General features: G+C 43.8%; 2 protein-coding genes across 2 annotated transcripts in view; one reads left to right on the top strand and one right to left on the bottom strand.

The window, feature by feature from the left end:
• LOC139257357 (ly6/PLAUR domain-containing protein 1-like) overlaps positions 1–11,129 on the top strand; it is a 46,106-nt gene extending 34,977 nt beyond the window's left edge. The window contains exon 3 of the mRNA XM_070874442.1: positions 10,741–11,129. Coding sequence (XP_070730543.1) covers positions 10,741–10,976 — 236 coding nt within the window. The 3' untranslated portion in view covers positions 10,977–11,129. The remainder of the gene's footprint in view (positions 1–10,740) is intronic.
• Positions 11,130–11,171: 42 nt separating this feature from the next.
• Positions 11,172–24,742, bottom strand: part of gpr39 (G protein-coupled receptor 39) — a 116,757-nt gene continuing 103,186 nt past the window's right edge. Inside the window, exon 2 of the mRNA XM_070874443.1 lies at positions 11,172–11,871. Within this exon, the coding sequence (XP_070730544.1) occupies positions 11,282–11,871 (590 nt within the window). The 3' untranslated portion in view covers positions 11,172–11,281. The remainder of the gene's footprint in view (positions 11,872–24,742) is intronic.

Consider the following 24,742-nt stretch of genomic DNA (forward strand, 5'->3'; position numbering starts at 1 on the left):
ATTAAACCTTTTGTCCTCCTCTGCTGAATTCTAAATTTCTCCCAATCCTCAGGTTTGCTGCTTTTTCTGGCCAATTTATATGCCTATTCCTTGGATTTGACACTAGCCCTAATTTCCCTTGTTCGCCCTGGTTGAGCCACTTTCCCCGTTTTGTTTTTACTCCAGACAGGGATATACAATTGTTGAAGTTCATCCATGTGATCTTGAAATGTTTGCCATTGCCTATCCACCTTTAAGTATCATTCGCCAGTCTATTCTAGCCAATTCACGTCTCATACCATCGAAGTTACCTTTCCTTAAGTTCAGGACCCTCGTCTCTGAATTAACTGTGTCACTCTCCATCTTAATAAAGAATTCTATCATATTATGGTCACTCTTCCCCGAGTGGCCTCGCACAACAAGATTGCTAATTAGTCTTTTCTCATTACACAACACCCAGTCTTGGATGGCCAGCCCTCTAGCTGGTTCCTCAACATATTGGTCTAGAAGAACCATCCCTAATGGTTAGCCCAATCTATATGTAGATTAATGTCACCCATGATAACTGCTGTACCTTTATTGCACGCATCCATAATTTCTTGTTTGATGCTGTCCCCAACCTCACTACTACTGTTTGGTGGTCTGTACACAACTCCCACTAGCGTTTTCTGCCCTTTGGTATTCCGCAGCTTGACCCATACAGATTCCCAGCCTCTGGTTCAACTTACTTTCTGGAACTTCTACTGCCACTTGTATATAGAGACTTGACCCACTGATGGTTTGCTGGATTAAGAGCCAGCTGTATTATATGTTCCTACTTCAGACATTCCACTGTTGTTAAGCACTCCCACAGTTTTCTGATGTGAACAGCTAGCAGCTATGAAGCCTGTGAATCTCTACGTTTAAAGTTGTGTCCTTGTGATCTTCTGGCTGGCTGAGAAAGCCTCATTAATATTCGAGCGTATGGCCTCTAGCATCAGATTGAGCATTCATGAGAGATGCTCGCACTATGCTTAGAAACATAGAAAATAGGTGCAGGAGTAGGCCATTCGGCCCTTCGAGCCTGCACCGCCATTCATGGCTGATCATTCCCTCAGTACCCCTTTCCTGCTTTCTCTCCATACCCCTTGATCCCCTTAGCCGTAAGGACCATATCTAACTCCCTCTTGAATATATCCAAGGAACTGGCATCAACAACTCTCTGCGGCAGGGAATTCCATAGGTTAACAACTCTCTAAGTGAAGAAGTTTCTCCTCATCTCCGTCCTAAATGGCCTACCCCTTATCCTAAGACTATGTCCCCTGGTTCTGGACTTCCCCAACATCGGGAACATTCTTCCCGCATCTAACCTGTCCAGTCCTGTCAGAATCTTATACGTTTCTATGAGATCCCCTCTCATCCTTCTAAACTCCAGTGAATAAAGGCCCAGTTGATCCAGTCTCTGCTCATATGACAGCCCAGCCATCCCTGGAATCAGTCTGGTGAACCTTCGCTGCACTCCCTCAATAGCAAGAACGTCCTTCCTCAGATTAGGAGACCAAAACTGAACAATATTCCAGGTGAGGTGTCACCAAGGCCCTATACAACTGCAGTAAGACCGCCCTGCTCCTATACTCAAATCCCCTAGCTATGAAGGCCAACATACCATTTGCCTTCTTCACCGCCTGCTGTACCTGCATGCCAACTTTCAATAACTGATGAAGCATGACACCCAGGTCTTGTTGCACCTCCCCTTTTCCTAATCTGCCGCCATCCAGATAATATTCTGCCTTCGTGTTTTTGCCCCCAAAATGGATAACCTCACATTTATCCACATTATATTGCATCTGCCATGCATTTTCCCACTCACCTAACCTGTCCAAATCACCCTCCAGCCCCTTAGCGTCCTCCTCACAGCTCACACCTAGTTTTGTGTCATCCGCAAACTTGGAGATATTACACTCAATTCCTTCATCTAAATCGTTAATGTGTATTGTAAAGAGCTGAGGTCCCAGCACTGAGCCCTGCGGCACTCCACTAGTCATTGCCTGCCATTCTGAAAAGGACCCGTTTATCCCGACTATCTGCTTCCTGTCTGCCAACCAGTTCTCTATCCGCGTCAGTACATTATCCCCAATACCATGTGCTTTGATTTTGCACACCAATCTCTTGTGCGGGACCTTGTCAAAAGCCTTTTGAAATCCAAATACACCACATCCACTGGTTCTCCCTTGTCCACTCTGCTAGTTACATCCTCAAAAAATTCCAGAAAATTCGTCAAGCATGATTTCCCTTTCATAAATCCATGCTGACTTAGACCGATCCTGTCATTGCTTTCTAAATGCGTTGCTATTTCATCTTTAGTAATTGATTCCAACATTTTCCCTACTACTGATGTCAGGCTAACCAGTCTATAATTCCCCATTTTCTCTCGCCCTCCTTTTTAAAAAAGTGGTGTTACATTAGCTACCCTTCAGTCCATAGGAACTGATCCAGAGTCAATAGACTGTTGGAAAATGATCACCAATGCATCCACTATTTCTAGGGCCTCTTCCTTGAGTACTCTGGGATGCAGACCATTGGGCCCCAGGGATTTATCGGCCTTCATTCCCATCAATTTCCCTAACACAATTTCCCACCTGATAAGGATATCCTTCAGTTCCTCCTTCTCACAAGACCTGCTGTCCCCTAGTACATTCGGAAAGTTATTTGTGTCTTCCTTCGTGAAGACAGAACCAAAGCATTTGTTCAATTGGTCTGCCATTTTTTTGTTCCCCATTATAAATTCACCTGAGTCCGAGTGCAAGGCACCTATGTTTGTCTTCACTAATCTTTTTCTCTTCACATATTTATAGAAGCTTTTGCAGTCAGTTTTTATGTTCCCTGCAAGCTTCCTTTCGTACTCTATTTTTCCTCTCTTAATTAAACCCTTAGTCTTCCTCTGTTGAATTCTAAATTTCTCTCAGTCCTCAGGTTTGTTGCTTTTTCTAGACAAATTATATGCCTCTTCCTTGGCTTTAACACTATCCTTAATTTCCCTTGTTAGCCACGGTTGAGCCACCTTCCCCGTTTTATTTTTACTCCAGACAGGGCTGTACATTTGCTGAAGTTCATCCATGTGATCTTTAAATGTTTGCCATTGCTTATCCACCGTCAAGCCTTTAAGTATCCTTTGCCAGTCTATACTAGCCAATTCCCACCTCATACCCTCGAAGTTACCTTTCCTTAAGTTCAGGACCCTAGTCTCTGAATTAACTGTGCCACTCTCCATCTTAATAAAGAATTCTATCATATTATGGTCACTCTTCCCCGAGTGGCCTTGCACAACAAGATTGCTAATTAGTCCCTTACAATCTGTGCTACTCAGAACTCCACAGAAGATGCCATAAGAATTCCACATGCTCCAGAATACAGTGCAGATATTACTCATAATTTCTCTAGTTTCAGGAAATGTGCCTTTGAATTGGAAAATTGCAAGCATCACTCTGTTATTCGGAAGGGAGGGAGAAACCAGGTAATGACAGACATGCCCATTTAACATCAATTGTGGGGAAGTTACTGGGATCTACCATCAGAGATGAGTCACTGAGCACGTGGATATGTATCAGCTGATCAAAGAGCGCAATAATAGATCATGTCTGACTAATCTAGTTGAATTTTTTGAAATCACTAGAATAGTGGATAAGGGAGTGTCTATTGGTGTTGTCTATGCGGACAACCAGACGGCATTTAATAAGGTTCCACACAAGAAATTATTCGCAAAATTGAGAATGCATTGAATTGGAGGTAACCTTGCGACATGGGTCGGTAATTGGTTGGGAGGTAGGAGATAGAGTAAAGGGATAAAGGTTACTTTCTCTGATTGGCGCAATGCGGCAAGTGGTATTCCCCAGGGCTCTGTACTGAGGTTTCAGCTTTTCATTACATATATTAATGACTTTGATGAAGGAAAAGAGAGCTGCCTATTGAAGTTTGCAAATGACACGAAGTTAGAAGGCATAATAAATTGAGTGGATGCGAGCAGGAAGTTACAAAGGAACATAGGCAGACTTAGTGGGGAGAATTTTAACCTGGTTTAAGAGCCCGGGAGGGGTAGTTAAAGTGTTAAAAATCGGAAACTCGACCTCAACCTGCCCACAGCTATCAGCTGTGGCTCAATGGGCAGCACACTCACCTCTGAGGCAGAAGGTTGTGGGTTCAAGTCCCACTTTAGGGACTTGAGCACATAAATCTAGGCTGACACTCCAGTGCAGTGCTGAGGGAGTGCTGCAATTTCGGATGTGCCATCTTTCAGATGAAACGTTAAACCGAGACCCCGTCCGCCCTCTCAGGTAGACGTAAAAATCCCATGGCACTATTTCGAAAAAGACAGGGGAGTTATTGCTGGTGTCCTGGCCAATATTTATCCCTCAATCAACATAACAAAAACAGATTATCTGATCATTATCACATTGCTATCTGTGGGAGCTTGCTGTGCGCAAATTGGCTGTCACGTTTCCTACATTACAACAGTACTCCAAAAGTACTTCATTGGCTGTAAAGCGCTTTGAGATGTCCGGTGGCTATATAAATCCAAGTCTTTATTTTTTTCAAACCAACTATTCCCGGTTTTAATGGTGGTGGGACGGGAGCGGGAACGGGGTCGGGCAGCCAATGTGCCGTCAGGAGGTGGGATGTCAATTTAAATATTATAATGAGGCTGGAAGCCTCTTCTTCAACCTTCATTTTGTGTTTAACTGTAGCTGGTCGGATTTTACACACCTTGTAAAACTCACCAGCTACAACAATGCAAGTACTGCTGCATCCAGGAGGTAAATGCCTTTACACATACATCCTGGATTCAGGGTCCCTGTCTGGCTCATCTCCTGCAATCAGAGAACCCCCACAAGGCCTCTGATTGCCTTCCTGGATTGCCTGCTCTGGAACCCACCCCACCCCAACACACGATGATCCTGAGGCCTGCCCCAATCTTCTGGTGGCCAGCCACGATCCTCTCTTCACCCCGGCTGCCCTTGATCCTCTGGAGGCTTGTCAGTCCTGATGCTCTGGTTGCTGGCCACGATCTTCCCTTCACCACCCCCCAATCCTCCGGCATTGATTTTCCCTTCACACCACCACCCCCCACCCCCAACCCCTCCGGTGGCCAGCTACAGTCTTCCCTTTCCACCGCCCCTCCGTCCCTGCTCGTCTGGAGCCGGTCCCGATTTTCACTTCAAACCCGATCCTCTGATGGCCGGCCATGCTCTTCACCACCTCCTCCTCCTCTCCTCCCCACCCCTCTCACCTCCCCCCTTTGACCTTGGATGGGGTACAGTGAAGATTCACCAGAATGATACCAGTGCTTAATGTGTTATGTTATGAGGATAGGTTGAATAACTTTGTATCCCATTGAGTTGAAAAGGCTGAGGGTGGATTTAATCGTGGTCTTTAAAATAATAAACGGATTCAATCGGGTCAATACAGAGAAACCATCTCCTCTGGCGGGGGAGTCCAGAACAAGAGGGTTGAATCATAAAATTAGAGATATAGAAACATAGAAACATAGAAAATAGGTGCTGGAGCAGGCCATTCAGCCCTTCTAGCCTGCACCGCCATTCAATGAGTTCATGGCTGAACATGAAACTTCAGTACCCCCTTCCTGCTATAGAAACATAGAAAATAGGAGTGAAATTAAGCAGCAATTTTGAAGAAATCTGGAACTTTCTCCCCAAAAACCACCTATGATGCTGGGTCAATTAACATTTTCAAGACTGAGATCGATAAATATTTGTTCGATAAGGCTGTTAATGGATATAGGACAAAGGCGGGAACTGGAGCTGAGGTACAGATCAGTCATGATCTAATAGAATGGTGAAATGGGCTTGAGGGGCTGAATGTCCCACTCCTGGTCCTATGTTCCGAACAGTAGAAGTACTGAAAATACATGAAGCAGTAGTGATGTTCTACATATGCACAAATTCTTTTGCACATCATGTGAAGTTTCTAAGAATTATTGATGTGGCCATAGAACTAACATATATACTTGTAACTATAACATTACACCCCAACTGTCCTCATTCGACCAAAGTATCCCTTGCCCTAGTTGTATTATGTCAGTACTGCATCTGGATAACCAAGTCCTACTGCTTAGCATTTTCAAGTATAAAGGGGTAAACTGTTAAGAGATTACTTTTGTTGCATATATGCTTGGGCCAGATGCTCATCATCTAGAACAATATTGTTGTGCTTACCATTACAAATTTGTTAAGGTCTGACATCTTCCTGATCTTTTCCTAGTGTCTGTCAGTGTGTGAGATAGCATGTATACTATCTGCCAATTGCTCCTTTGCCTGCTGCACAGGCACTTTGGGGAGGGAGGCATCAATCCCATACAACTTTTAGGAAATTTGAAAAGCTTGCTTTCCCAACTCAAGTGTGCTCCAGCAAACAGTAATTTTGCAATGTCAACATTTGCCATGGTTGCCCCAACAGGCCTGAAACTATAAATACCTTCTAATTGAAGTTCACAACCGATCATGAGGATTATAGATTCTGCTTAACTGGGCTGGCCTGCTGTGTGGGTGTTAAAGCAACCATTTTATTGTATGCCAATTATAGGCTTTTTAAACTAACGATGTGTTTCGGCCTATATGTCAGTTTGATGGCACGGTGCTTCACATAATAAAAACACCCTGTTTATCACTTAGATTAGACATTGTCAACCAATCGGATCAGTCGGAGGGCAGGACCTCTGCCTATCAACCAAGCAGATTGGGCATTTATTTTACACGGATTAAAGGCTTTGTTAAATTAGCAGATAAAGGAGTGCCATAAAAATAGTTTAAGAACTTGCTAATATCCCAACAATAATTTCTAATTTCTTGTTCTCGGATGTGAAAAATAGTAAACATTTGTAATGCACAATCCATTGTAAAAAGTTGTAAAAGAGAAAGAAAGGTTAACATTTGAGTGTGACCCTTCATCAGAACTCAATGCTAAGATTTTGCTTGTGATATTCACTCACACCTATTCTTCTTAAAGCTGGTAAAAATTAAGAGTTATTTGTTTAACATAGTTCAACATTTTTAAATGGGCAACACGCCTTCAACCTGCCCACTTCTGGTTTTAGCAGAGATGGGTCAGGGGAAGACCAACCTGCTTTCAGGAAGGAGACCGGTCCTTAAAATATTCTAAGGTGGCTGCATGCCTCCATATTAACATTACTTTTATTTTTAATACCTGCAGGCTGGGTTTCCCGGGCCTTGGGAAATCCGGCAGCTGAAAGGAGACGTGAAGGGCCGGATGGAACAGGTAAGTGCTTTACAGCACTGCTTGTGGGCCAGGAGGAGCAGAAGTGTTGCCCCACTGCCACCCGACCACCACCTACAAGAACATAAGAAATAGGAACAGGAGTAGGCCATACGGCCCCTCAAGCCTGCTCCACCATTTAATTTGATCATGGCTGATCCAATCATGGACTCAAGTCCACTTCCCTGCCCGCTCCCCATAACCCCTTAATCCCTTATTGTTTAAGAAACTGTCTATTTCTGTCTTAAATGTATTCAATGTCCCAGTTTCCACAGCTCTCTGAGGCAGCAAATGCCACAGATTCACAACCCTCAGAGAATAAATTTCTCCTCATCTCAGTTTTAAATGGGCAGCCCCTTATTCTAAGATTATGCCCTCTAGTTCTAGTCTCCCCTATCAGTGGAAACATCCTCTCTGCATCCACCTTGTCAAGCCCCCTCATAATCTTCTCCGTTTCGATAAGATCACCTCTCATTCTTCTGAATTCCAATGAGTAGAGGCCCAACCTACTCAACCTTTCCTCATAAGTCAATCCCCTCATCTCCGGAATCAACCTTCCGTGAACTTTCTCTGAACTGTCTCCAAAGCAAGTATATCCTTTCATAAATATGGAAACCAAAACTGCACGCAGTATTCCAGGTGTGGCCTCACCAATACCCTATATAACTGTAGCAAGACTTCTCTGCTTTTATACTCCATCCCCTTTGCAATAAAGGCCAAGATTCCATTGGCCTTCCTGATCACTTGCTGTACCTGAACACTATCCTTTTGTGTTTCATGCACAAGTACCCCCAGGTCCCGCTGTACTGCAGCACTTTGCAATTTTTCTCCATTTAAGTAAAAACTTACTCTTTGAATTTTTTTCTGCCAAAGTGCATGATCTCACACTTTCCAACACTATACTCCATCTGCCAAATTTTTGCCCACTCACATAGCCTGTCTATGTCCTTTTGCAGATTTTTTGTGTCCTCCTCACAAACATTGCTTTTCTTCCCATCTTTGTATCTCCAGCAAACTTGGCTACGTTATACTCAGTCCCTTCTTCCAAGTCATTAATATAGATTGTAAATAGTTGGGGTCCCAGTACTGATTCCTGTGGCACCCCACTAAAAATTGATTGCCAACCCGAGAATGAACCATTTATCCTGACTCTCTGTTTTCTGTTAGTTAGCCAATCCTCTATCCATGCTAATATGTTACCCCCAACCACGTGAACTTTTATCTTGTGCAATAACCTTTTATGTGGCACCTTGTCAAAAGCCTTCTGGAAGTCCAAATACATCACATCCACTGGTTCCCCTTTATCCACCTTGTCCGTTACATCCTCAAAGAATTCCAGCAAATTTGTCAAACATGACTTTCCCTTCATAAATCCATGCTGATTCTGCCTGACCGAATTTTGTTTTTCCAAATGTCCTGCTACTGCTTCTTTAATAATGGACTCCAACATTTTCCCAAAGAAAATCTGTAATTTCCACCCCTGACTGACGTCCACACGACTGTCTCCTCCCCGCCTGTCCAAGACCACCACCCGCCCTCCCCCCGCCCCCCCCCCCCCACTCCCCACCCACTGACTGACTATTTTTTTTTTCTTTCCCTCCCTCTCCCCACCCCATCGTCCAACCAACCCCCTGACTGTCTGACATCCCACCGCCCCAATGGCAAGATCCATGGCTGTGGCGTAGAGCTGCAAGCCTACCTGCTCGACAATTAGCTGGCTTACAATGTGGCTGGCTCCGGTCGGGAGACACAGATTTTTTTCTTTAATCAGGTCTTGCCGTTAAATTCAGCAGCAATCCTAACCCTAACCCTAAATACTCGGTTTCTGGGTTTTCCAGCCGGTAAACCTCCCTGCCACCTCGTTCCTGCCTACCTGTCATTATCAGGACCAGTGAACTCCTGAACCATTTAATTCTCCATCTGCCTCTGGACTGCCATAACATTCAGGATAGGGACAGATGTGATAGTGAGGCAGGTTTGCCTTTTGAAGGTAGAATATACTACCAATTGAGATTATCATAAATCTATTTTGTAAAAGGTTTCAATTCACAAATTAACCATGTATCTGGGGTTACCTACCTACAAAAAAGAATTGGACCTTATAATGTTGTTTTGATGTCCACACATTTATGTATTTATAGTCTTTCCTGGATAAAGTTTGGTTCGAAAGTTGGCAGAATAAATGCCAGGAAATGTGTCAAGTAAAGCATTAAAAATTTATAAAATCTAGGGTGACGCATTCTACAGATCCCCCAAGATAATAACTTTGATTGTTTCAGCATTCGGATCCTCCTTTAATAATTTCAAAATCTACTGCTGCATTTTTGTGCACTTTTGGCCTAGGAATTTCCTGAGAGCAGCTCCCACACAACTGCTGTAACTTCACCTGAAGTGCATAGAACTTTAAAGGTGCAGGTGTGGTTAGAGAAAGCCTTAAAAACAACAAAAGTCTGGCCACTGAGCATTCCATTCTACAGGGAGCAGTCTACAGTATCATCACAGTTTTTCAGCAACAAAGTTGAAAATCTTGCCATGTGTTTTGATGGAAACCAGTTCCAAAGGCTGGTCAATTAAATGACAAATATCTCAAGATTGCCGCGTTAAGTTTTGACATGTTTTCCCATATCTCTACTGATGTTTAAATGCATAATTCGATGATGTAATCAAACAGTTCCACTCTGTAAAACATGTATTTGAAACTGTACTTTCAAAATTGCAAATATGAAGAATACATGCAAAACTAAAGATAAAGATAGCAATGTTAAACACTGAGGCTGACATTTCATAGGGATGTGATCCCCGCAATTACCCAGGGATTGTATCTGTTGCTGACCCATGCTGCTGGCCAGGCTTGAGTATGAGGGGTTGGTGGTTGCTCACCCAATCTGCATAAAAGCAGCAGGTGGCAGCACCATGAAAGGTACATCTTACAAATGCACCTACCCCCATAGGCCAGATAGTCAAGTGAAGGTGGGGTGGGGAGAGGGGAGTGACCCTCCTCCCCTGAAAATGCCTGCATTTACCCCATTGTTGACATTTATGTAGGCTGAACATTCCCCTTCAAAATTATTACCTTTTCAAGGTCGAGTGCACAATCCAGCCCTCCACCCCCTGCCCGCTCCCCCCCCCCCCTCACTGCCAAGGAAGAGGCTGGTATACTTGGTGTATCAGTTTACAAAGATATGTCAGGCTTCTGAGAGGTCAAGGTAGAGAGTCCTCATCCCGAGCCCTACTCCTCTGTGTCAATAGCCTTTTAAGGGACAGGAGGAGCCTCTCCCTCCTATTAGGCCTTGCAAGAACCCCCAGTGAAGGCCAGGTTCTAATCTATTTCCCAGCCCATTCGCCACACTCCCACTGATTTACAGCAGACGTATGACAGAAAGGCCAAAGATTTTCAGTCGCATTTTGATTTGTACTAGAGGGAGCAAATGATATAATGCACAGTACAGCTGAATAAAACTGAAACCCATCTTACTATTACTCTTCTATTTGCAGGAGTTATGTATCGGAAATCTTGCGCTGCTTCTACATCTTGCCTCATTACGTCTGCAGGTTATCAGTCATTTTGTTCTCCAGGAAAGGTGGGATCTGTGTGCATCAGCTGTTGCAACACTCCACTCTGCAACGGACCCCGCCCCAGGAGGAGAGGAAACTCGGCAATGTCTTCAAGAGCAAGCCTAAAACTCTTAGCCGGTGTTGGACTACTTACATCAGCACTTCTTCTAACATAAACTCATAAAGTGAAGGAAACTTTGGCAAGAATCATTACTGGTGTAGGAGTTCTGAAATTTCCTACCTTGCTTTGCTGCTAACATTTCATGCGCTGTTGTGTAACAGCTTGCTTCATTAATAACTGACAATGATCATCTAAGAACATTAACAGATCATATTCTTAACACAGAGACAATTGCCATTTTTGTTGCTTTATTGAAATTTTACATGGTATTGTAAAGACGACTTTTGGAAGAAACACTAACAGCACTTTGAAAATCTTCTCTGTGGTTTTTGTTTGTTATATTTATGTTTTATAAAAGCTTCATATCTCAGTTTCATTGACTCCATTTGGTTGCTGTATTAGACATAACTCTGAGGTTATTTCTAGTGATGGGAGCTCTGAATTAGTTTTCCTCAAGCTAGGCCCTGAAACTGGATTTAATTCTGTCAACTCGGTTTCTGGCTCAGTTGTTCTGGACTCAGAGTTTTGATGCGAAAACAATTCAAGCTCAACGACAGTGTCCTTCACCGCGGTACTCGAAACATTCTTGTCAGTTTTCCGACGTGGATAGATGCATTTGAGTGAAGTGTGGAGCAATGAGCTTGTGGAATGGGTGGTGCTGCCCTTGGGGTTGGCATGGGTTCTCCTTTGTGTACGCATGTTGACATGCTCTATGGAAAGCTTACAGCGCAGTATCTGCAAGAAAACCACCCTGAATTGCTTAGAGGACAGACTATACAGGAGTGGATTTAATACTGAGCTGAGATAAAAGAAAGTATCTGAGATAGGCATTAGAATTACATAAGCTCTGAAATATTCCACTGTCCATTTTGACTTTGCTTTGGATGCTGCCATGATTCGGCGGATTTGCAATGGGGTCCAACACACAGCCAGGGTAACCACAATGAGCACTGTAGAAAGAAAGGAAAATAATTATCTCTGCAAAAATCTTTCAGTAGCACTTACCTTCATAGAGCATATGTTCAAACAAGCCATTTAAACATTGACTTACTTTCCTAAAGTTAGAATGCCAAAAGTTGTGCATAGGCTCTGAAAAGGTGCAACGGAGAATGCATGGGAAATATTTGCATTGCAGATACACGCTAATTATATATTTCACTCCTGTTTCTATGTATTGTGTATTTAAAGAACAAAACTGACTTATAAGAGAGTGGTATGAATAAATATCAGCTAGAACAAACTTCTACATGAACTCTAATGTGGAACACAGTTTTGATGTGCTTTATTGAGATGGGGAATAATAATTTCTGTTATGTTATCAGCTTGCCATTATAGCAACAAATGAAACAATTCAATGAAGATCATGAGATAGTAACAATAGTCAGTTTAGGATATACCGTCAGTTAGTTTTTCTTTTTATACCATAATGTTTTTTGTTCATTCGGGGTATAAATATTTTAGTTTATCGCACACAGGCCCAATTTTAGTCTTCAGTGTACATCAAGCAGACAATGGATCGAGCAATCGACCTGATGCCATCCATGAAAGACCCAAACCATTTGGTAGTCAGGTTTCACTTACATTGAATGAGGATTGGTTAACGGAAAGAAAACAGGGAGTAGGAGCAAACGGGTCATTTTTGGATTGGCAGGCTGTAACTAGTGGGGTACGGCAAGGATCAGTGCTTGGGCCCCAGCTATTCACAATTTATATAAATAATTTGGATGAGGGGACCAAATGTAATATATTCAAGTTTGCTGATGATACAAAGTTAGGTGGGAATGTAAGTTTTGAGGAGGATGCAAAGTGGCTCCAAGGGAATATAGACAGGATAAGTGAGTGGGTAAGAACATGGCAAATGGAATATAATGTGGAGAAATGTGAAGTTATCCACTTTGGTGGGAAAAATAGAAAAGCAGAGTATTTTTGAAATGGTGAAAAATTGGGAAATGTTGGTGTTCAGAGGGACCTGGATGTCCTTGTACACAAGTCACTGAAAATTAACATGTGGGCACAGCAAGCAATTAAGAAAGCAAATGGTATGTTGGCCTTCATTAAGAGGATTTGAGTATAAGAGTAAAGACGTCTTACTGCAATTATATAGGGCCCTGGTGAGACCACACCTGGAGTATTGTGTACAGTTTTGGTCTCCTAGAAGAATATACTTGCCATAGAGGGAGTGCAGTGAAGGTTCACCAGACTGATTCCTGGGATGGGGGGGTTGTCCTATGAGGAGAGATTGAGTAGACTAGGCCTGTATTCTCTAGAGTTTAGAAGAATGAGAGGATCTCATTGAAACATACAACATTCTTACAGGGCTTGACAGAGTGGATGCAAGGAGGATGGTACTTCTGGCTGGGGAGTCGAGAACCAGGGGTCACAGTCTCAGAATAAGGGTTTAGTCATTTAGGACTGAGATGAGGAGAATGTTTTTCACTCAGAAGGTGGTGAATCTTTGGAATTCTCTACCCTAGAGAGCTGTGGAGACTCGGCTTAATTTTGCCCAACCCCTTTTTTCAGCACACTTACCTTAAGTACGGCGACTTTGCATGCTGGAAACGGCGCCGGAAAAAAGTTGCCCCATCCTGGCCACTCTTCCGAGTCCCCGGTGTCCCAGTGTGGCGTGCATTGTGAAGTGGGGGGCGGAGCAACAGGCCAGTGCCGAAAACAGTGCCGGCACCTGCGCACATGCGCAGTGAAGTCTGCGCGCATGCTCCTGCCCTCCCAGCGTGTCCTGTGGGCTGTGAGCAGGACCTGATGCTCACAGCCCCTATCCCCGGCTGAAGGGATGCCCCGATCTTGCCGCACCCTATCCCCAGCCGAGTGGTCTCCTGCACCGGCCGGCCGGCCCGCTGAGTTCCCGGGCGAGGTAGGACTTAAGTTTTATTTTTTATTCATTGATGGTTATGCTTGAGAGTTTTTATTGGTGGAGGGGTCGGGGGGCGGGGTGGGGGGGAAGAGGAGAGTTTTTGTGGAGGAGGGGAGAGAAAGTTTGGAGGGAGAAAGAGTGTTTGGGGCGGTGGGGGGGGAGAAAGAGTGTTTCAATGGAGGGGAGAAAGAGTATTTTGATGGGGGGGGGGGAAAACTTTAAAAAAAAATTGGATTCTGGCATAAAGGTAGGACTTCTATTTTTTATTTGTTATTGATTGATTGCTTATTACTTTTTGTGGTTTGTTTAGTGCTTTGTAAGTCTTGGTGCAGGTCCTCAGCTTCCTTCTATTTTTTATTTGTTATTGAAAGCATATTTTTGTGCTTTGTTTAGTGCTTTGTAAGTCTTGTTGTTTTAAATGTACTAACCTGCGCCGATTTCCTAACTGCCCGCAAGGTTTTTCAGAACTGGCCACATATGCTGACCTAAGTCGATTTGGAGTAAGTTTTTGCTGGCCAAAGTAGCATAAATGGCCAAAACTGGCGTAAGTGTCTGGGAGCGCCCCCTTTTGGGAAAAAAAACGGAACTAAAAAAAATCGTACCTAACTGACTTACTCTGGAGCAAATTTTGGGGAGAAAATGGCCTTTTTTAACTTACGCCAGAAAAAACAACTTACTCCAAAAAAATTGATGCAAGTCATGGCCAAAATTGGACTCTGAGATCGATAGATTTTTGGATATTAAGGGGATAGTGCAGGAAAGTGGAGTTGAGATAGAAGATCAGCCATGATCTTATTGAATGATGGAGCAGGCTCGAGTGGCCGAATGGTCTACTCCTGCTCCTAATTCTTATGTTCTTATGAATCAGCAAACTGGAGGCACAGCTGGAGGCTTGTAGAGGCAAATCCGGCTTCTCTACATGTGATTTAAGAAAGAAGCAATGAGATTTCCTCAAGGACTGCTTTCCATTTCAAACTTAAGTTTTGTTTTGCTAAAGCTAGGGAATGAAACATTCCAGGTTAGGGATAATAAGCCAGATGTAGAATAAGGTTATATTAACTCTTCCACAGCAATACACCTTTCACTTTGAGTCTTTGTAGCTACCAGAGCGAGCAGGCATTCATTACATAAATTGATTTGGATTCCAATCCAGAAATCACAGGTCAAAGGACAGTGTGCAAATCCACTGCACCATCCAATTCGAAATAACACCTTATAAGCAAAATATTTCACAAAGGTCTTTGTAATGGGATTTTCATTTTTATTCACAAAGTTGACCATAACCTGTTCATAAATTATCTTGTCACCTGACCTATGAAATAGCTTTCCTACTTTTTAAAAATAGTTTCTGTTTATTAAATAGCCAGTACTGCAGTATTACTATCATTGCTCAGGAATCTTATAATTACCTCCAGTGCTGATAAACAATATCTGCCTGAGGCAGTTATTATACTGTGCAACATGTTCTAAAGCTGATTTCAACACTTCTATTGGCTTTGATAACATCTCCATAGCAACTTAACAGGAGCAGTACTTTATACATTAAAATGACTTGGAATTTTGTTTTAAACTGCTAAATTAATTCAATTGCAGAGATACAAAAGAGCTAACAGAAACAATAAAAGGTAATCAGAATACCACAGTTGCAATAATAAATCTAGGCTGTCACTCCCTTAACAGTATGTTACTGTTTCTAATTCACTGCACTGAATGGGAAATCCAACTTACTGACAGCCCAGTGAATCATTCACACTTATTAATTACAACCAGTAGCATGCCAGCAAATGTACGATAGTATCTGTTAGTAAAGTAGGATGATACATTAGTTAACTAAATATTTTACCTTAAACCTGCATAATATTTATTCAAATGGAATTAATTTCTCCAATTTGTTGTTATGGTTTTAACTAAAATAGTTTAAATAAGGAAGGAGCAATGTGGAAGTACCACTTCATAAATGCCTCTAGGACACTGCCATATAATGTGCTAATTCACAGAGCCTTCAAACCTTGCCATATTGTTAAATTTGATCTGGTTAGCATACAATTGTTAAAAGAATGTGAGCTAAGATAATTATTGATTTGATTACATTGGTGATACCCTCCTTGATTCCATAGATATAAAAGTGCAGTAATTTAATTCTCTTTGGTTATTAAAGGAAGAAAATCCCAGAATCATCTTCCTAGCAGAAAAGAAAGAAAATGAATCTCTGAATATTCTGATAGTTATACCAAGTAGTCGATGGCAAACATTGTTTTAGTATGAAGTTTTAACCAAGACAAATGCAAATGTATGCTTCAAACAAAGATCTCTTAACATTTCTCATTTGTTTTCATCTTGACAGATGGATTTTACAAGCGCCACACATAATTACATTGAAAACTGAAGTACATTAAAGTGAAGGAAGAAAGAAAAAGTAATGATTTGAAGCTTTTTAAGGTATACTTAAGTAGCATGGACTGATAATAAAGCACTAAGTGCTTTCTTCACATTTATGTGATTACACAGTTCAGTATAAATGGAAGCCACCCACCAATCTGGCTTTTTGAACTTCACCCAAACTGCTAGTAAAGAGGGCTGCACAGTGCTCATGGCTTTGCTTCTCCCTGAGGAAGTCCAATTAGAGGCAGCTGACTCTGTCCACCTTGATCAGCCTCCTACTGGATGAGCAATGGAATAGAAGATGGGTGTGAGTTCTGTTCAGTTAATCTCCCTGCTGAAAGCTCATGGAGGTGGCAGTAGAGGTTGTAAAAAGAAAAGCTTCAAATTATGGTAAAAGCAATCACTGAGTACCAATTTGGCTTCCATTGGTAATAGTGTCACCTCGCTTCAGAGGTTAGTACTCTTACCTTCTGAGTCAGGTTGTGGAGTCAAGCCCCACTGCAAACCTGAGCACAAAGGCTGACACGCTACTGCAGTACGGAGAGAGTGTTGTATTGTTGGGGATGCTGTCATTCAGATAACTCATCAAATCAAGGGCCAGTCTGCCTGCTCAGGGGAACATAAAAGATCCAACAGAATCATTTGAAAAAGAGCAAAGTGTGCTGGCGTCCTGGCTGATATTCTTCCCTCAGCCAACACCACCAAAAGCTGTTTGGTCATTTTCTGTTTGTGAGATCTAGCTACATGCAAGTTAGTTGTGTTTGCCTACATAATGGCAGTGTCTGCACTGCATATAGGACTCAATTTTGGCCATGAGTTGCTTCGTTTTTTTTGGAGTAACTTGATTTTTCTGGCTATCTTAAAAATTCCCATTTTGCACATTCAATTTGCACCAGTGTAAGTGAGTTAGTTACGATTTTTTTAGTTTAGTTTTTTTTCTCAAACGGGGGCGTTACCAGCCACCTACGCCAGTTCTATCCATTTCGGCAACTTTGGCCAGCTAATAGTTACTCCAAATCTACTTAGGCCAGCGTATGTGGCCACTTCAGAAAACCCTTGCGGAGAGTTAAGAAATCAGCGCAGGTAGGTACATCAGAGGCTATTCGGCCTGGGATAGGAGTGGGAAGAGAAGCGGAGAGGACTTGCACCTAAAGTACCAAGACGTACAAAGCACTAAACCTTGGAAACAAAGGTAATAAGCATTCAATAACAATTAAACAATAGAAGTAAGTCCTACCTTCATCTTAAAACTTGGCCCCAGAAGGCAGCGGGCCAGCCTGTGTGGGAGGTCACTCGGCCTGGACTAGGGGGCGGCACGACAACACGCACCGGGAGGCCACTCGGCCTGGGCTAGGGGCGGGAGTGATCGGCATCGGGATTCAATGCGGCATCTGTATTCCACAGAGAGAGAGAGAGAGAGGCTGGACTACAAATGAACGGGGGCGGAAGTGGAGAGCGAGTGAACATGGCATCTGTGGGGAGAGAGAGAGAGAGAGGCTGGGCCGATTGCCAAATTTTGACCCTACTGCGCATGCGCGGACATCGCGAGCCGACTCCAATGCGCATGTGCAGACGTCTCGGCACTGCTTTCAGCGCAGGACACTGGCTCCGCCTCCGACTCGACTGGCCACGCTGCGCGACCACAGGGAGGAGGCCGGACAGCGGCCAAAGTGGGGAGGAATTTTTTCGGCGCACTTCTGAACGGAGAAAAGTGGCGCACCTCTGGTAAGTGCGTCGAAAAGAGGGGAGGACTAAAATTGAACCCTATAAGTGGTCAATTGGTTATAAAGCACTTTGGGATACCCTGAGGACATGATAAGGTGCTATCTAAATGCTAGCTAATTCTGTCTTGATCTGAAACAAATAGTAAGTTCATACTGTTCTTCAATTAAACTGTTGCATTGCTATTTATTAATAATCTTTTTGATCTTCAGGTAAATTTCTGATGAATCTGGGTTTTTAGAAGCATTGCTGATATTTTTTTCTGATTTTCAACTAAAAATTGACTTTCTTGCTTTTTCCTACAAAGACGATTTTTGTGAATCTCCCATAATTGAGCCCTTGACTCCAGATGCACTTGAAGCGAGTACCTGATGTGATCTATAGCAATTTTCTTACTTCTCATTATGTCATCAAAAATAAAGATTTCAATTGAATCCTCAAAGTCTTCCTCCTTCAGTTTTTATTTAGATTTAATATTTTATTGTAAAACATTTTGAAAAATTCAAGAAATTTAAAAGTAGAAGAACAAAAATTAATTAGTATATAAATGTGTATTAAGTGCAGTAAACCCTCTTGAAAGTTTGTCAAATAACATTGGTTCATAATATCAAATCACCTCTCCAAAATAGCACCTATACTTTCAAACAAATTTATTTGTTATCATAAATTAAAATAACTAGTATTGAATTTTCTAATCTATCGGGATTTTAGCACTACAAAATCAGAAGCCTAAAACCATTTTCAGATTTTAACTAACAGACATAATTTCATCTTACTGTCATTAATGACATGCATGCAAGGGTTTCAACTGCAACTTATTTTCCTAATCTGCTACAGATTTGAGATTTTTAACCTTAACAGTATAATTTCGGTTCCCATGTATAAAATAGAACTTTATAGTGAAATTGTATTTACATAACTCATAATCAGCAATGCTCAGAAAAGTCTCAAATGCTGCAATGACAATTAATTACTTTGACATGGAGTCACTTTATGTAGGTGAATGCAGCAGCAATTTTACATACAAGGTCCCACAAACACTAGTGGCCCAAAAATTCCGACGTCCTGGGCCCGAAGTTTCTACGGACCCGGGAAGGCATCGGAAAAGCCGATTTTCAGTGCACAATGCGCATGTGCTGAAAACTGGCTTTTCCAATTTGTCAAGCTGGAGCTGGAGCTTCACAGATCCTAGACAGATTGGGAGCGAGGATGACAGTTCGGGAGCGAGGACATTTGTACGGGCAAGATTATGGGATTTACGCATATCTTGCCCAGCAAATTTCCTCAAAAATCTTGAACCTGAAAAAGCTGGCGCATAGCCTACTTTTACAGGTGCAAGTGTTTAAAAACACACATAAACACAATAAAATAAACACATTGTATTATTAAAAACTCTGCCCATTAAGGTAAGTTTATTTTTAATCCGAATTACAAAACTTTAAAAAAAATCGGAACTATATTGTTTTTTTCTAAGGCATTTATTAACTTTAATTTCAATTAATTTTAATTATGTGGGGTCTGTTTTTTATTTTTTATTAGTGTGTGTTTGTTTTTTTATCCCCATTAATAGCACTGAGAACTCGTAGATACGCGAGTCTCAGTGCTATTAATGGGAACCTGTGAACTATCCACCTGATTGGCTGAGCAGTCACTCGTGATTGCATCTTCTACATGGGAACCCTCTGCACGGGAGCGCGCTTCGCAGCGCGAGAGAGGAGAAGGCCTCCCCACCAGAATTCAGGGCGTCTCCTAGACCACCAGGTACTTCCGTAAAAAATCTCCAGCGGGAGGCAATTGCCCGCGGGAAGACCCCCAGAGGAATTTCTGCCCCAATGAGATGATTGACCATTTGGTGTTGGTCGAAGGAGGAATGTTGGGCAAGAACACTGGGTGAATTCTGGTCTGCTTGGAAAAGGAAATCTTTTGCATCCACCTGAACCACCAGCCCGGGCAAACGGCACCACCATTATGTTCCATCTGATGGACAGCATCTCCAACAATGCAGCCCACGCTCAATAATGCACTGAAATATTAGCCTATGTTACTTGCTCAAGTTCTAGAGTGAGTCCTGAACCACATCTTTCTGACTGGGAAATGGACCTTTATTCCCTGCGAGCCAAAAGCTGCATTCTTTCTATACTCTCCTTGGAGAAATGTGTAAGTGAGGGCTAACAATGACCTCACTTACAGTAAGTCTACTTAGTAGTTTTAACTAGTCTCCCCTATACTGCCCAATTCTCTTCAAAATAGAATATATTACAGAACAACCCAAAGGTTTACACACTAAAGCAACGAATAACATTATTTACAAACAAAAAGTAACCTGAAGCCAAAGGGCAAATATTAAAAATAAAGAAAAGCACTTGCACTTATAGTGTCTTTTAGATCCACAGAACAAATTGCTTCACAACCAATTCATAACTTTTTGAAATGCAGTCACTGTTGTTTTGTTGGGGTTTCACAGCATCCAATTTGCTCACAGCAAGGTTCCACAAACAGCAGTGAGATGAATGACCAATTAATTTATTTCGGTGGTGTTGAATCAGAGTTGAATATTGGCCAAGGTAACAGGAGAACTCCCTGCTCTTCTTTGAAAAAGTGACATGAGCGGGCCGAAATTCAACTCCCCAAAAAGGCCTCCTACCATCAAAGCGACGGCTAGGCGGCAGAGTCGAGCGGCCGCCCACTTCCGGTCCAATGGCCGCCGCCAGCGAAATTTAGCTTAAGAATTTTTCTAGCAGCCCCCACTTCCGCCCCATTGCTGCCGACCGTCCTAAGTGTGTCATCAAAGGGCGCACCGCCAATCTCCCGCACCTGCATCGCACCTCCCGCGAAATTTCGGTCCAACAATCTGTAACCCGCCGCGCGGTGCCTTCGACAGCTTTTTCTCTTGGTGCACGTTGCTTTCAGTCTGTGAGCCATGGCAGCACGGCAGCCCTTCAAGGGGAGCTGCCATGTTTTTTTTTTGTCGGTCAACTGTTAGGTCGTGCCGACAATTATGCCCCCGGGTTTGGCCAGGCTGCCAACACCCTCTTGGGTGCCAGACCACTGGCTCGATCGAAACCCTCCCTGGTGGCCCAGTGGACTGAAGTTTCAAAATGCCGAAGGGGAAAGCATGGTGGTGCACACGCGTCATGGCATCATCTATGCTCCGCTGCTGACTGACAGCGGCAGAGACGCGGTGCCGCCTCCAGTTCCACCCTTCTAGAGTACTTACCGTCCCATCTCTGCCCCCATTATGACCGACTTCTGGTCCGCTTCAAAAAAATGGACAAAGAGCTGAAATTACTGAAAGAGGCAACCTCATCCAATACGGCAGAAAAAACACTTCAGGAGCGGAAAGTGCGACCCGTTTCAGGTGCAGGCAAATTTCGGCCCCCAGATCTTTTATCTCACTGGAAGAGTGGCAGAGCAGGATTCTCGGTTTCCTTCAGCCACGGTTGCCAACCTTATCTCAAACGGGGCAGAATCCAGACATAACCTGGTTCAACTCCAATTTCCATTCCTTAACCAGAAATCTGTTCCAGTTGTGCCTCGGGCAGACCAGAATTTCAGGCACAAGATTTTCAGTTTTGTGTGTAAAGGAAAATATTACTTCGCACATTGCATATTTACTTGCATTAAATTTATAGATTAAATATTTAACCATCTGTAATAAAATAAAACAACATCCTGATCAGGAGATACAGGATAAGATGCTGAATAAGATTACATTCATGCGTTACTGAAACTTGATTTCTGATCAGCCAGCTAGATAAGATATGAGCTTGGTGCAAAGCTGCAGAAACACAAGTGGTCATGAAAGAGCAACTAAATGAGAAAGTGAGATTCATGGACGGAACATCTTTTCTTTATTTTCTATTGTTATACTTTTTAAATTGCTTTTGTAACTTTAGAAAATGTTCAGGCAAGGAGAATGAAAATAAGTGGGGGATGCATTGGTGAACCAGCTATTCCCTTAGGCAGTGTTACACATCCTATTAGCAACTTCTCAAATTTTGTACACACATGCATCCAATCCTGTGCGCTGGGAAGCAAGGGTGTAGAAACTGTATATACATCCTTTTCAAATTGTGGTTACATTCGTGTTCAGCGTCCTCGATCAGGCCAACATCCCCAGTGTGATGTATGTAGCACTCAAATCACTGACTCCACACACAGTCTGGTGTTGTAGTAACTGCTGTGACCGTAGTCCTTTATTGTGTAACTCCAGAGTGATCCTCAGGTGCGATGGGCAGCCTTTTATACTCTGTCTTGCAGGTACTTTCAGGTCTCCCACCACAGTGCCCCTTGTGGTGCACCACTGTAACTATACATTTAATGTACATGGACAATACATAACATCTCACTCCCCCCCCAGTTCCAAAAGCAAATTGCCGGTAACCTCGGCCTTGTTCATCCTGGTTGATTTGTGAGTCCATGACCATCCACTTCCCTCTTCCCCCCCAAGTAGAGATTATGTTTGCGATCTGGTGCAAGCATGTGGTATTTGCAGTCCTTACATGGGTGATACAAGTACACAAACATAATCTCCAGTAGAAAGCAGGTACACATAGACAGTACATTTGTATGATACAAATAGATGCATTGAAGAGTTATATCAAAAGTTTGCAGGTACACTGAACAGTTATTTAATCCCAGCTCCACTGGGTGAGGTATGGTGGCGGCATACTGCCCCTTTTTGCCCGAGATAATGGGCTGCGCTGAGACAGGGTATTGCAACTAGTGCGTTGCCTCTGTTCTCAGAAAATAGCTGCTTTTGCGGCTTGTCTGCAGCTGCTGAACAATTGTATAAATCACATAAAATCAGAAATCGCATTAATCCATTAGTCATGTTAGTCACAGATCCAGTAACCATTTTAACTGTGCATTGTGATATTAACTCTTTTCACCAATCACATCAATCATTTTAATCACAGTAATCATTTTAGCATCAAAATATTAACTCTTGTCATAAATCACTCGTCATCATGCAAATCACAGTAATCATTTTGACTCACTCTTGCCCTTACAAAATTCTCTCTGTGGGGACCGCCAACGGTGTAAGGCCCCTTTAAGGCTCCCGGGTACATTTCCCTGTTAAGACGCCATTTTGTTTTTCCCACGAGGTTTCTACTGGGCGCCATTTGAGGTGCTCTGCTGGTGCCTGCCTGCCTCTCTCTGCAGAACTCTGCTGCCACGAGGCTCGCCGCCATCCTGAACCCCGCTGTGCTGCTGCCTGCTCTCCCTCTCTCTCTCTCTTTCTCTCTCTCTCTTTCTCTTTCTCTCTCTAGCGCCGCCACACTCCGAATGCACCCAGGAGCCGCAACGCACCGGCCCCCACATCGCCGCATCCTCCGGAGTACCCCACGCAGCTGACCTTGTTGCCCGGGAGCCGCCACACACACACACACACGTCCTCCGGAGCCGACCTCCTCATTGCCGCAGCCGATCCTCCCGCTGCAAGCCCCGCGAACGGTCGCCTCTGCCTGCGGGCCGACGGTGCCTGCTGGAGCAGCCCGTCGAAGCCCTTCTCTCTTCTCCAGCTCGGTCGGCGCTGCTGCTGGTTCCAGCGCCTCTTTCTCACTCTCAGACTTTGCAGGGGAGAGTCGACGGCCACCGCTGCTCTGCCCAACCCCACACACGCTTCCTTCACTGCCATCCGATCCGAAGGTGGAGGCCTGCTCTGCCTGTGAACACGAGGGACAGCGGTCTGTAGAGGAATGAAGTCTTCCCAGCTCCCACGGACCTTCCCCATCTACCTCCTGCCGAGTAGCGTCGGCTCATCACCTGCAATGATCCACAAAGATAAACCGTGCGTCTCGCCACCGTGAGATACCGGCACATCCGCTCTGCCGAGAACAGGTATCAGTTCCTTGGTGTAGGTGCGCAGCTTTGCCGTGACCGGGACCAGCTTGGGTCGTGCAGCTGGGTTGATCCACAGTTTATCAAAAGTTTCCTGACTCATCAGCGACTGACCCGACCCCGTGTCCACTTCCATACTCTCTGGGACTCCGTTAATCTTGACTTCCATAATCACTGGGGCCAAATCGTCGGTACACGTATACAGTCCAAACGCATCATCTTCTTCTACCTGGGGCTGGGATGCCCATCCAGCCAAATTGCAATGCTCCTCGGTAAATAGCAGATCATCTACCATCTCCTCAGCCACACAGTGAGTCGTGTTTCTTTTGCACATACGCTGAAGGTGGTCTTTCGTGTGGCAGGTATTGCACGTATACTCCGCAAACCTGCACCGGTGAGCCCCATGGCTTCCTCCGCAGCGCCAGCATGGTGCTACTCTATTAGCCCCCCTCAGCGGACTCTGAGTTCCAGGACCCTGAAGTCCGTGCTCTCTGCCCTGGGCAGAGCCACGTTCTGCAGTTTTGTCCGTGACAGGCACTATCCTGTGAATAGTACCTGCTGGGTTTGAGACCGTGTGGATCATCTGATTGGTGCTGCAAGTCGAGGTCATAAATGCCCGGCTGATGTTGATGGCTTGCTGCAGGCTGACTGTAGGTTCAGTAGATAGCAGCTTGTGAAGGAGACCCTCGTGGCCAATCCCCATAACAAAGAAGTCTCTCTACGTCTCGTTAAGGTGTGTGCCAAAATCGCACGGCGCCGTAAGTCTCCTGATGTCCGCAGCATATTTTGTGACATCCTGGCCCTCGGGTCTGCAGTGGTGGTAGAATTTGTGCCTGAACGTGAGGATGCTCTCCTTCGGTTTCAGTTGGTTACGAATGAGTTCAATCAGCTGCTCATATGACTTGTCCTTGGCGCTCGCAGGTGCCAGCAAATTCCTGATGAAATGGTAAACCTCATCGCCACAACTGGACAGCAATATCGCCTTACGCTTCTCTATCAGTGCG

Source organism: Pristiophorus japonicus, chromosome 3 (genome assembly GCF_044704955.1).
Source record: "Pristiophorus japonicus isolate sPriJap1 chromosome 3, sPriJap1.hap1, whole genome shotgun sequence".
NCBI lineage: Eukaryota > Metazoa > Chordata > Chondrichthyes > Pristiophoridae > Pristiophorus > Pristiophorus japonicus.